Raw genomic sequence first — 14,573 nt, forward strand, 5'->3', positions numbered from 1 at the left:
AATAAAAAAATATACCTAGCCATCAAAATCCAAACTGCTCATAAAAATTGTCAAATTCAACAGATTCGGTCGATGATAGCATAGTGACATGCCTCGAATAATCGAAATAAATTTCATAATCGCATAATAGGAGGTCTTCTGAGGAGGACAATTGGTTTTGAGCAATATGGTCATAGTGAACCACTTCCGTTGGCTTCTGTTTCTTTGATGCAAAAAATGGCGATGAAAAAGGTTGTTCTTGTTTGCTTGGAAGGTTGTTATTAAAGCTAAGTAATGTAGAAGAGACAGAGGAAGACAAAGGTTCCAAAATTATCTCGGGATTCAAAGGGCTTTTGCAAGTGTGATAGCCATAATACGTTGTCCGGTACAACGGAGGGTCTTCTTGAATTCTCTGAACATGTTTGATTGCTTCGCAACCCTCATCGTACTTGTGAGTACACCTGTAGTAGCTCCTGCAAACATATTTCAATCATATTGGATTCATCATTCATAAGAGAGAGACACATATTGGAATGATTATCTCATTTGATATGAGTTCATAGATAAATTAACGAATCACTTTTTATTTTAGGGCATGTTTGGTGCATAGTATAAGATAAGACCTGATAGTATAAGACTTGATAGTATAAGGCCTGATTGAATTTTAATACTATCCAGCGTTTGACACAGTATTGTATAAAATAATATATTGTAAATATAATATCATCTAGTATTTGGTAATGCACTGTATAATATTATATATGATAAAAATAAATATTTTTAATAAATAATTTATATAATTCTTCAAAAAATATATGATATTAATTTTTATAAAAATTTATTGATTAGTGTGTCCAAAATATAAATTAATTTTTATAAAAATAAAAATATTCAATATTTTAAAAATTAATATATTGAAAAATTAATTTTTATTTTAAAAGATTAATATTAAAATAATATATTAAATTTTTAGAATTACATTGGTCAACGATGTTAATACATCAATATCTTATCAGGCCTTATCCTTCACCCTTAGGCCGGATTAAGTTATACATTATTTTGATGTATTAAGAGATTATGCTGTATAAGCTTATACTATACGATAGTCTCACCAAACAACTGAAAATGTCATAACGTATAGTATAAACTTATACTATCATACCTTATACGTCACACCAAACAAGCCTTAGTATATTCTCCGTAACCATTGATTCATCTATGAACCGTTAAAATTTTCTACATCATCACTAGTGACCTCATGTCACTATCCTTACCAAAGAGACAGATTTTTGGTGGTAGGTTGTAAATATATATATATATATATATATATATATATATATATGAAGATGGGGAATTTCAAATGGAAGAATACCTGAGGTATTTGGCATTCATTGTCATTTTTTGTCCATACTTTCTCCACCCATGGCCATCTTCAATCAGAATTGAGGTGTCCTCCTCCCAAGTTGGCGCAATTGATCTTATGAAGACAAAAATACCAATTATATATATATATATATATATATATATATATAGATTCTTATTTAAATATTTTCACAACTAATCCAATAATCAATTAACTAAAATATTTTTGAAATCATTAACGATAAATCAAAATTAATCCAATAATTATGTGATAATGGTAATTTATTTTTATATAATGGACTTAGCCAAGATGCAGTTTAAGACAGCAATTGGCTAAAGCGATTCGGTTTGGTTCATTATACGGGATGAAATAACATGATTCTTTTGACTATGCCAAAGAATATCAAGGGATGAAATTTAATAAAGCATAAAAGTATTTAATATTTTCTTTTTTAATTAAATAATTTGGATGACTTAATCAAGATTAATACAAAATATATTTTATTTATTACCCTATGGCCTAATGATATACGTCATCAAAAGGAATTAGTTTTTTATAACAATATTTAAAGGGGTTTATAAGAGTTATGTTATAGGAAAAGTAATTGTGTAATATTATAGAGATTCGATTTGCGTACTTTAGTTTTTTTTTTTTTGCTTCAAAAAGTACAGATCCTACAAAATGTTGTGTGTGTAAGAAATTTTTTTGTGTCATGTGACATGATAGATCAAAATCCCATATTTAAAAAGGAAAGCTTTGGGATTTAATTGCAAATATGAGCCATATAAGGATTAAATTGAATGTACCTGTAAAGGTGGGGACTGGGGACTATATAAATTACAATAATTGAAAAGCTTGGAGACAAAAATCAAGTTTTATTAAAATTAAAGATGCCAATTTTTTTTTTTAAAGATGTTTAAAGATTAAGAAAAGAGCAAATTATTTCATTCTAATATTAAAGCATGTCAAGTCTATGAGGATTTAAAGTGATACTGACAAAATGTACCAAAAAAAAAAGTGATACTGACAAGTAAAATATCAACGAAGGATCGATTAAGCATCATTTCAAGATCTTTGAACGGAAAATTCAGCATAACTAAAGTATTAAGTTATTTAAAAAATGACATAAAAAATGCTTGATGAACGAGAGTTAAAACAGATATAAAATTAAATTTGAATTTATTAAGAAATAACTTTTGGATTTTTTATTTTTCTTAAAAACATGATAAATACGGATATTATGACTACACTTTTTCATATTTACTTTATATACTTTTCTCTATATCGTTAAATAACAATCTCAAATAACCGTGAGTATTTTTCTCTCATCTCAGTGTTACTTGAGATTATTAATATAATAGTATTAAAGAAAATTAATTAAAAAATATATATATTAAAAAAAAGCGGTCACAACAAGAGATGACAAAGTGGGTGGCGCATTCCCAAAAAATAAGTCAGTCCGCCATTTTCTGTTTGACGGGTTAAGCCACCAGTCCAAATCTATTTCACATATGCCTATGCTGCCATCAACAGTCAAAAAATAAGTCCGACGCACCCCATTTAATTGATGGAACAAGTTGACCCAAACCGTCGAGTCCATTTTGCCGACTCTAATCACGAGATACTCTTAGCAGGCACAAGTTAATAGAGCCAGTAGTTTAAATGGATTTACGACTGTCGCTCAGCTTTTATTTGAAAGAATTTTATTTTATAATAAAAATATTATTTTTGTGGATGATTGGCAGATCCCTTTACAATAATGATTGATTTACAAAAAAATTTCTCTACGGATGTTTGATAGAAGGTAAAAAATATTTTTCTAATAGAAAAATGATTAAAGAAAATTATTTGTCAATGTTTAATAGAAGGTAAAGTCAAAATATGGCTGAGAAAATATTTTTTCCATCGTTTGCTTTTCCATATAAAATAGTTGGAAAAAATTATAATTGAAGGGTGAAATTATTTTTCTCCCTTGTAGTGAAAAAATAACACATAATATCAATAAATTTAACTCAACATTCTCAAAAAAGATTTAATCTACCAAACATCTTTTAGTAATTTATCCAAAAAAAATTTCAACAATATTTCTGAAATTTATTTTTTCGATAAAAAAATTTTCTGCTCTGCCGAATGCACAACGTCATATTCTTGAAGAAAATTACAGGATCCATAATCCATAACAATAATAATTTGCTAGGAAGGCACGAATAATAATTCTTACTTTCTCTTGTAGCACCCTCTTCGACTTTTGGTGTTGGGAGTTTTGATACTGTTGCAAGTTTCATCCATATCCTTCAGCTTTTGGAAATTGGCAGTGGAGAAAGAGAAATCACCAATAGTGATAGGCGCCGCCACCTCATTGAAGTCACCATGGTTGGTGTTCAAGAGCAAAAGGGTATTTGTGAATGATCTCATTACATTGCGAACAAGATCTTCAGCAACTGGTAACACTAACTTCGACCATTCGGCCTCGTTTGCAAGTACTTCAACTAACTCGTTTGCCATGTCACGCCCTCTTATTAACTCTTCTTCTATTGCCTTTTTGCCGTTTGTAGATTGATTTTCCATTATTACAACCTTTTTGGAAGTGTTCACACTTTCCATATTTGAGGAGAAACTGAGTGAGAGACAATGCCCTTTTAATGAAGATAGCACTTTCCCCAGTTGCAATTTTTAAAAGTTGTTGTACTTCTGTGGATATTGACAAAACTTCCGCAGCAGAAATTGACTGGTTTAGTTTCACGTGCCTAAGTGTTACGTGAAGAACACAGCCAATGAAAATAATCAACATAAGGAAATGGATTTTCTCTGATTGGATGGGTCAAGAGAGTGGTCAGAGAAGTAGTGTGTTTGTTTTCATGGGAATGGCGGATGAACTCATAGGGCTTACTTCATGCTGAGAACACAACCATCTTGAAGACAATAATACCCTTCGGTTTTGCATCTTGGGATTGGGAGTGTGAGAGGAGGCAATGTTTTGTCAAATAGAATGAGGGTAATTCGGGATATGCATATGCACGTTAAGACAAGTGACAGATAGGGTGATTGGAGGTACGAGGCACCCCATGTTATCCTTGTAATATTATTATTACATTTTTTACGTTGCTTGTTAGCACGTTTTTAAAGAAACATCGATCAAAATGTTAATGTTGGGTAAATTTTTTATTCAAATATTAGGTCAATAATATTTTTTATCAGGCGTCACCTATCAAAGTTTGTTATTATTGGTAGGTTTCTAATAATTTCATGACACGTTAACTTTTTATACGAAAGTGTATTACGTGTGAAATTATTGACGAAGAAATTTGTTATTAGTGGTAACGAACTTTGACATGTGACAGTTTAGTAAAAATTATTATTCACGTGATATTTGGAATAAAAAATTTGTCAAATACTAACACTGTTCCACGTTTAAATGTGACAAACATCCAAATCCTTTTTTTTTAATATTTCATCGATTCATTGCTTCAGCGCGATTTTTGAAATTAAAATTGTAAACTTTTACAAAAATAATATTAAAAAGAATCAAATACATAATCTCATTTCACCTACTCAATTCTCTCATATGAATTAAACTACCAATAACCCTTCACTCTTTTGAATTGTCACTTTGATCACTCCGTCAGTACTTTTTTTTTTTTAGGAGAAGATTTTTTGTGGGACGGAACTATGGTGGTCCCTCCCAAAAATAAAAAAAAAGAGGAACAGAGGAGGAAAAAATAAAATAAAAAGATAAAAATGAAAGGAAAATTTTCATTTATACAAAAAGACCACTGAATAAATGATGGACCTGAAACATGTTAATTTTTTTTTTTTTTTTTTTGAGATACTCCGTGAGTACTTTGACTGCCAAAGAATGGGTTCGGTTCATTGTAAGTGGATGTTATTCTAAATAAAAGTAGAACTCAAGTTGTCCGCTCATATATACTTTGTGACAGTTGTCTTGTAATATTCTATTAATATGTTGTTGTATAGATACTGATATATTGTTATTATAAACAAGGATTAAAACTTATCCCTTTTACGAAATCTTTATAATATGCTATTTCAATCGAACTAATTTTTTCACCAATGAATCACAGATCTAAATGGACCACTAGGATTAAGTGGCGTTTAATAGAGTAAAAAAAAAAATTATCCAAAAATCACGATTTTTGAAAATATAATGAAAAAATAAATTTTCTAAAAATCTTATCAAAAAATTGTTTGGTAACCAAAATATTCTCAGAAATATTTAGTCAATTTTACTAATAATATATTTGATTGATTATAAAATATTGATGAAAATGTGAAGTAATTTATAAAAAAAACTTCACCTTTATTCTTATCTTCAACACCGTTCATTGTTCAAACACACTGCCTCTAACTCCATTGTCGTTCTAATTGGTTTTCAGATCTAAGAAGGGGACCATTTAAAGAATGTGCTATGTCCCGAGTCACATTCGAACTCGCACTAGAGAACCACAACAACATCGCACCACAATTCTTGACACGAGCAGTAAATTAGATCCCAAAAAATTATTAAACACAAAGGGATTGAAAGAAAATATATCAAGATTCGAATTCATCGAAAATAGACAATCGTTCTTCATCTCTCAGCAAACCTCAAAATCACTCCATAGATTGAACAACCTGCAAAGAGTGATTTTATTATTTTATTTGTTTATTTTATTTTTTGCTAAAATTTTCAACAACCGAAAATTGAGAAGAAAGTAAAAAAAGGAAACAAAACAAAATGGTGGATAACGATGATGGTTATTTTGGACGATGGGTGGTGTAGGTGGTTGACGAAGAAGATGGATATGTGGCATTGGCTTCACGGTGTAGATAAGAACCAGGTGGTCTGGGTAAGAGAAAACATAGTCAAGGATGAAAACGATGGAGGGTATTTTTGTTAACAAAATATTGTGTGATTTTCCGAACTCATGGGAATCGAAAAATTACCACTCTTTAGGTGGGATTTTGTTCCACAAATTACACTAAATTTTTTTTTTGAAAAAATCATTTTTTCGAGAAAATTTTCCAAAATATGATATTTTTAGAATCTCATCCTCACTTTCCTAAACATTCTAAAATAACCAAAGATCACTTTCCTAAAGGAAAAGGAAAATAGGTTATGAAGGGAAAAAGAGCAACGGCTAAGTAGTGAAAATTAACTGCTCCCATAAACGCTCGGTAGAATGAATCCTAATTTTGGGACATTAAGCATTTCTTTATTAATGATATTTTATTTCATACAAGCGCTTCATACCAGTGTTTTAAAAATTGGCTCGGGTCCGAGCAGTCATTTGTATCGATTTTGCAGTCAACTCAGTTTGGACCGATTGACCCGGCCGAGACTTGATGACTCGGTGACCTAGTTGACCCTAGTTAGACCGGTTGACCCCTTTTCTTTTTATAATTTTTTTTTGATTGCTATGAACTCTTGAATTAAATCATGTTCATATTTTGTGGTAAATATGATACGAAAATAAGAAGGTATTTTGGATTATTGCAGTTCTTTTTATAATTTATTTGTATCTTATAATGATCTAAAGAACTTAAGTGGGGATAACCATTGATGGTCTTATCTTAACGGTAGAAATTTTCTCTTTAGTGTGTATTTCATGCCTACTATTTGTTATCATGATTTAGTTTATCTGTGTTGTGTCAAGGCACAAAAGGTGCATTTAGCTTACATTGCAATTTTAATCCAAAGTTAGGATATGGCTTGAGCTAGAAGCCTAGAAGTATATAATATTTACTATAATTGATAACCAATTTATTTTTTGAAGCTTATTGGTAATTTTCTTATGTGAATTTTTTAATATAAATAATATGTTTATATTTTTTTAACATGTGAAGAGTAAATACGGTTGAACCCGATTGAATCAATAATCCAATGACTTAATACTTCAATAACCGATCCAAGATTTAAAATGCTGCTTGGTACTTGTTTATGCCCTAAGAAACACGGACACGCTTTTTTTTGAGAAAAAATGCGTGTCCGACACGGACACGTTCGGACACGCGTCCGACACGTAGTTGACTTTTTAGGACACGTTGACTAGTGGGACACGCAAATTTGACCGTATCCGACACGCGGTCAACGTATGTGGACACGTTTTGCATTTTTTTTGTAAAAATAAAATAAAATTACAATTATAAAAATACAAAAATTTTAAAAAAAAAATCAGAAAGTCTGGGACACGTTGTGGTGTGTCTTCTTTTCGTTACTTCAAACCCCCCATCGTATAATCCGAAACAACCTTCTCTCTCTGTTTCTCGCTCTTAGGTTATCGCTATCTTCTTCTCTGCAATTTCGATCCTTCTCCGAATTTTTGTTGCTTCAATTTGCTCTGCAGATTACAATCTTCTCACTAGCGCCCAGCCGCCCACCATTTCACTGGTAATTTTTTAATTTTAATTTATTTTTTATTGCGATAGTTTCTCTCATCTATGTTTTTAAACCTTTGGTCTTTAGGGTTTCGTTATTCAAATTCCAAACAAGGTATCTGTTGAAATGTGGTTTTTCGGTAATTTTTGAATTTTGATATGTAAATTTTTTGAATGGGTTACCTGCGTAGGAAATCGAACAAAGCGTGAGGTTTTGTTATCTTTGTTATGTTTTTCTTCTTATGGTAATTGTTTGTTTGTTTTTTTAAGCAGGATGAGGGACTGAAGTTTAAGGGCAATAAAATTGTGCAATGGGTTTGCTTCTTGGGGATTTAAATATTGAATATGATGCCAAAACAAATACACAGAAATTATGCTAAATTGAAAATTGGGAATGAAATTATTCTAACTTCGCAACCCGGCTTGTTGGGTTTAATTTCAATCTCAACTTGGAAACTTCAATTATTCATGTTTGATTCTCATTTGAAAAGATTACGTGCAAGATTCTTTGTTCAGTTTAAATGGACTAGTCAACTTCAATAGGGATTATTTAATTGGTTATATGACTTATTATGGATTCTTATATGTATTAAATATAAATTATATTATATATTAAAAATTTTATTTAATATCAAAACGTGTCCCAACGTGTCCAAATATGACATTTTTTAGAATTAACGTGTCGGCGTGTCGTATCGTGTCATGTCCCGTGTCCGTGTCCGTGCACCATAGTTTATGCCATACCACATGGGTCAAGCTCCTCAATAAACTAATTTTGGCTACTCGATTCGAGGATTGGTTGGGGAATGTTTTATCCTTTTTGGAAATATGAATTGTTGGAATAATGACACATGCCGTAGATACCGGTTATGATGCACGTGAACCATGGCCTAAGATGATTGATGATGATGTTACATAGCTATTTATACCTTAGTTGGCAACATATTTAGAATGTTTTTTTTTTCATGGAAACTTAGTAGGGAGAATTTTATCCTCTGTGTGGTCTTGTTCAGTTCAAATCAGACCAACTGAGTAATTAATCAACCGATAGATAGAAATTGAAAAAATAAGAAGAATGTTTTGAATAATAACTAGAGCAGCAATGTGGAGGACTGCACTCACAAATCGGACTATCTTGCATCCAATTCCATTTGCAGAGTAATTTGTTTCTGTCAGCATTTATTCCTAACCTATTGTAATGACAAGAAATATTAGTAATACATTCTTTGATATATTTTTTTATTATTGGATGAGTTTAATGTAGTTCTTGTAAGTAATTCAAATCAATTCTTTATTGCAGAGAAGAGTTTAATGTAGTTCTTATAAGTAATTCAAATCAATTCTTTATTGCAGAGAAGAGTTTCATTAGAGTCTCATAGACAACCTGATCCCATTTTATATTACATTCTCTATATATTATTGAATGAATGTGTTAAAAAGAATGTACAGAAAATGTGTTGAAAGTGGTAGTAAGGTCATGAAGATAGTAAATATAACATATAACCTGTGCATCTTTTTTTTTTTTAACAAATTTAAAATGGATGTTTCATTTAATTTTTTATGTAATTATTAAAGGTGGATATTATATAATTTTATGTATATATAATAAATAATAAAAGTTTATATAATAAAAAAAATATTTGTTTTATATATTCAAATTTATATAATATTTTAGGATTTTATTTTTGATCAGGATGATTTTTTAATTATAATTTATTTTTTGTTTATTAATGATATTTTTAATATTTTTATATTCAAAGAGTTAAAGTGATATTCATTAAAATTTCAATGGCTTTGTTATCAAAAAAAAAAAAAAAAAAAAAATTTCAATGGCTTTAAGTAAAAAATTTAAAAACAATAAAAAGTTGAATTATGTAATTTACAACCTCAACTATGTTCTTCCGAGAGTTGAGGTTGTAAGAGTTGTAAACAAAAAAAAGTTGTAAATGTAACCCTTCCCATAAAAGAAAAGAAATTCTTTTACCTAAAATGATAATCCCAAAATAACTGTCTTTTGACTCTTCTGATACAAAATTTAAGACATTTCACCGGTTTAATTACAGGCTATCTAGAGCAGCACCTGAAACCTGTGCTGAGTTCCTTGGAAGTTTTTGTAGCTGATGAAACAAATTCACAGTTCACAAATGGTGGAAAAATGTCTTGTTTAGAAGTTTGAGGTGCTCTCACTGATATTTCTACTGCATAAACAATAGGCTTGGATTACCTAAGCATGCACTACTTATACTTAACTGTGATGTGAGGAGTTTGATAACTATCTTGCATGAGCGGTGTTAAATCTTATCTTGAAAATGTAGAAAATTAAATTTATCATCTTAGTTTGGTTTATTCCTTCGTTTACTTACATGAACTTCAAGGGTTGTCCATGTCACAGGGATATCGTACACTTGCTGACTACATGAAAGATCGCAACTTTCCTTCAAACTTAGAATCTGTCATGTTTGGACGTGTCTTGCAAGATGTAGACTCTTCTAAACGAAAAGCATTAATCATCAACCAAATAATGCGCCAGATCATTAGGTGTCTTAAGAAAATTAATGATACAGGCATTGTTCACAGGGATGTAAAGCCAGCCAACTTAGCATTGTACAGAGCCAATTTAATCCAAAACTTTAAGACGTTAGGGAAAGGTCTTAGTCTTTTTTAAAGTTTTATATTATTTTCTAACATATTCCTTCACCTCTTTGGACTTGAAGCATGGATATTGTACGGTCCTAATTTTTAGTTTATCTTATACTTTATTTAATTCCACTAGAAGGTGGGCTCGTAGTCAGTGAAACTCTGATATGTAAAGAATCAATTCAACACAAAAATTTAAGTTATTAAGTGAAGATGCATCAATAGTTTATATACTTCTCTAACAATTACTAAACAGGGGCAGATTAAACTCATTGATTTTGGTGCAGCAACAGACTTGTGGATTGGAAATAATTATGTTCCCAACGGTACCCTTTTGGATCGTGACTACTGCCCCCAGAATTATATGTACTTCCAGAAGAAACACCAAGTCCTCCACCAGAGCCAATTCCTGCTTTCCTTTCACCAATCCTTTGGCAGGTTTTATTACTCATACCCAATTTATGTCGTCAAAGTTATAGTTCTTCTGCAGGGTAATCAGTTTTAGTGAAAAGTATAGTTCTAAATTTTTATCAGATTAGTTAAGGCATTATATTGAAGGGGGCGAACCGGAGCGGTTCGAATCGAGGAAACAACTTTTTTACAATTATGAAAGAGTGAGGCTGTGTACAAGATTACCTCCAACCCACACTCGCTAGTCGGGTTTAACGGGGAGTGATTTATTTTTATTTTTTAGTTAAGGCAGTATATTGGCTAAGATCTATTCACAGACGACAGTAGAATTCTTTGGTGAATTACTATTTAGGAGCTCATAGTTATGACATTTCTAATTTAGGAACATTAACTAAATGAGCGGTTAATGTGTTAAATCATATATTGAGTGAATTATTAACCACTCTCCTTTTGCATAGGAAGTGCTTAAGTGGAGTTATGTGATTATTGTTGCAGTTAAACAGCCCTGATCTATTTGATATGTATTAGGCTGGGATTGTACTCCTTCAAATGGCAATACCGACCTTAAGGTCTCCTTCTGCTTTGAAAATTTTCAATTTGGAAATAAAAACCCGTCGATATGATGTGAAAAAATGGAGGGAATATACTCGCCTCAGGCAAGACTTCCAGATTCTTGATGGTGAAACTGGTAGAGGGTGGGACTTAGCAACGAAGCATATCTCTGAGAGTGGTTCCCTTAGAAGAGAAAGTTTATCTGCTGCTGCTGCTGCTTTGAGACATCATCAGGCAGCTGCAGTCCTTTCGAAATTAAGCAAATCATCCCCTTTTCTGATTCTTTTAATTTTTTTAATCCCAACTCATAAGTGGAGATAGAATAAAACGTCCATAATAAAGACGCTTACTGTCTACTCTTGATTCAACACACTTCCACTGTAGTGTCCGAGTAAATACTCTTACTTTCTCTCGAACCATAGTAATATATTTCATCAACCCTTTAAATATTTTTTTTTTCTCTTGAATTAACAAACCAAAAAATTATATGATTCAACCTCAAACCCGTTTGAATGAAACGGATAATAGTGGAGCCCGTGAATTGATGTGTATTCGAATTATAGGAGCTAGTAATAGAAGATATGCTTCTATTGGTGATATTGTTGTTGCTTTAGTAAAGGAAGCATAGTTAAGGTTACTCTGTCAGATTTATATAGTTAAGATTGAACAGAACTTTTTTGTTTCCTCTTGCTGCTGTCCATGTTGGCTTCTGAAATTTATCTAGAGTTATCTTACTGTTTCCATGACAAGAAACTAAGCAACATAAATTTAAAATTTGGATATCAAAACTGTGCTTTCTATTTGACTTTATTAAACAGGATAAAAGAAAATCATTAATGTGAAGAACTTGCAATTTATATGCACTCTCTTTTGCATTTCAACATGAGTTAAAATCTGCTGGTTGATGCAGAAGGCAGTCTCTCAATTAAGAAAACAGGTTTTTATTGGCCTTGGACTACTGATGAAATGTCAAGATGGTTTACCAATTTATCATATGTTCTTTTGTTGCGTAAGAAACATAGCACTTTTGATTGAAGCTCTCTGTGGTTAATGTTATTGCAAAATATTTATTTCCATCAGGAGGAGTACATTTGAATTCAAAGGTGTTCCGCAAAATGCCCACCTAACTTATGAATTGACAACCATCACTATAAGATTTTGTTCCATTTTTTCTCTGTTTGGGTTTTCCTTCCTATGTTTAAATCAGGGGGAAGATTTTGTACACAAGTTCAGGCTTATAGTAAGCCTGAGGAGAGTTATATCTTACAAAAGGAAAAAGTATTACTGCCGTATATATTTATATCTTTTGTGCAATCTATATGACAACAACCTCTAGCAGGAGCACATAGTGGTTCTAAAAGCTTAATCAGTCTTCTCTCATGGTTTCTTTCTACAAGAGGTGAATTCTCGAAGATTGGCAGGACCTCTCATGTAATAACATAACTTCGGGGTCTATGCCTTGAAACAAGATATAGAGCTAAGGGGAGCAGCAAATTATTGACCTTGTGATTTCTGGTGTCTTACTTATTAGATGAAACTTCCATCCAAATGAGATTATGCATTCAATTTCATATGGAACTGTCATTTGAGTAGTGTTCTTGTACCAAATGGTTTTCAAACAAGCTATTATCAATAAAATAACAATAGTACTTCACTCCTTAAGTCCTAGCTTATTTTACCAATTGCCCCACATATATCAGAACATATAGATTAAAGACACTATTGACATGCTGTTTTATAACAATAATTGGCTACCTTCCCCGTATGCTGTTTAGGATGGTCTTGTACACAATGTTTATAAGGTTGTCTCTATATGTTGAATTATAGCGAGGATCTTTTGCAGATAAATTTATCCTTGGTAAATTAATTAAATCTTAATACCTTGGGAATTTAATTCTTTACTCTATTCAAGATCATAATCTCTTAGTGATCTCTCCTAGAGCAAGCATTAAGAACAAGAATCGTAAAGTCATGAGATTCATAAGTCTATGCCTAGATCATACAAACCTTAGCAATTAATCAATCGGAATCATGACACCAACATTCCTATTGACATGTAAGATTCATATGTTTATCTATTAGTGATCAGTTCATAAACAAAGCTAGTTGTGGGGAAATAGATTAATTGCATAACATAGAGTTGAATATCAAATTACAAGAAAGGAATGAATAAAATTAGGAATCCATTGGTTCCATCTAACCCTAACTACATAAAGAAATTTAGCATAGCATTGTCAAAGAAACAAGAACAAGAGATAAACAAGAAACTAAATAAAAGCATAAAGAACGAGGTAACCAGTCTCCACGGCGAAGTCTTGACTGTTCCTCCGCCTTCTCCGCTTTAGAACAGAGCTCCTTTGCCTCTCCTCTCTTCTCTTATGCCCAAGAATTATGTGTTTCCTCTAAAAATTAGATTAAATATGTGTAGGAACCCTAACTTTAGGTGAAAATCCCATAAAAGGCTTTAGTTGGGTCGCAACCAGGCATTTAAATAGGCTGGAGCAAGGTAGTCAAAATCGGGATTTTACCTAAAATCGTAAATCGTAAAATCGTAATACAAATCGTAGATTTTACCTGCACTCTAAAATTAAATTTTTATATACATATGCTTATGTATAAAAAAAATTTTAAGAAAAATAGACTACTTGCCACCATCCTTATACATTTGCATACAATTGTCACACTCTAAGGGTCTAAGCTAATAAATCATTCAAGTTATTATCATCAAAGACATTTTGTTCCACGTGATCTTCAACTACATCATTCAAAATTGTCTTCATCTAAACTTTCATCATGAGATAAAGTTCCTTCATTTTCCACAATCCATTCATCTTCGGATAAAACATCAGCAATGTTATATTCAACAATTTTTCTAACTTGCTTAACATCATTCCAATAGTTAAAATCGGAATTTAAATCTTAAAATCGGGACTTCAGTAAATGTCTAAATCGGGATTTTATATTGGAAACGATTTTAAGTGAAATCTAAATCGTTTTAACAAAAGTAAATCGTTAAAATCGGGATTTTAAGATTTAAATCCCGATTTTAACTACCATGGGCTGGAGCGCGTTAAAACGCGCTATTTTGGCAGCAAAAACATGGTTTCATATTTTGGCCATAGCTTGAGCTATACTCATCTAATTGGAAAGATAAACGAGAGATCTACAACTTCTATGAAGAACATAAGATCCAAATCCATCGTCTGCGATGCTAAAAATTGGCTAGAAGATAGCTTTAGCGAGATTTTCACTAAAT

The 14,573-nt window shown here is 31.5% G+C and overlaps 1 protein-coding gene and 1 pseudogene across 1 annotated transcript; one reads left to right on the forward strand and one right to left on the reverse strand.

Annotated features, from left to right (window-relative positions):
- Positions 1 to 22: 22 nt before the first annotated feature.
- On the reverse strand, positions 23 to 3,910 carry LOC133292323 (WRKY DNA-binding transcription factor 70-like). Its single transcript, XM_061490728.1, has 3 exons — positions 3,564 to 3,910; positions 1,352 to 1,456; positions 23 to 452 (listed from the first exon to the last, which is right to left on the reverse strand). Exons 1-3 carry the CDS (start codon positions 3,908 to 3,910, stop codon positions 23 to 25), a joined length of 882 nt encoding a protein of 293 aa, XP_061346712.1.
- Positions 3,911 to 6,090: 2,180 nt separating this feature from the next.
- Positions 6,091 to 11,638, forward strand: LOC133292890 (serine/threonine-protein kinase STN8, chloroplastic-like; annotated as a pseudogene).
- Positions 11,639 to 14,573: the final 2,935 nt, after the last annotated feature.

This window comes from Gastrolobium bilobum, unplaced genomic scaffold, assembly GCF_033153095.1.
Source record: "Gastrolobium bilobum isolate Gb01-03AN ecotype WA unplaced genomic scaffold, APGP_CSIRO_Gbil_v1 utg909, whole genome shotgun sequence".
Classification (NCBI taxonomy): domain Eukaryota; kingdom Viridiplantae; phylum Streptophyta; class Magnoliopsida; order Fabales; family Fabaceae; genus Gastrolobium; species Gastrolobium bilobum.

Excerpts from the sequence above, each read along its gene's own strand:
- LOC133292323 (XM_061490728.1), bottom strand. The coding sequence starts at position 3,910 with ATGGAAAATCAATCTACAAACGGCAAAAAGGCAATAGAAGAAGAGTTA. Across the intron at positions 1,457-3,563 it reads AGAGGGTGCTACAAGAGAAA|ATCAATTGCGCCAACTTGGG; the intron begins GTAAGAATTATT and ends TGTCTTCATAAG. Across the intron at positions 453-1,351 it reads ATGAATGCCAAATACCTCAG|GAGCTACTACAGGTGTACTC; the intron begins GTATTCTTCCAT and ends ATATGTTTGCAG.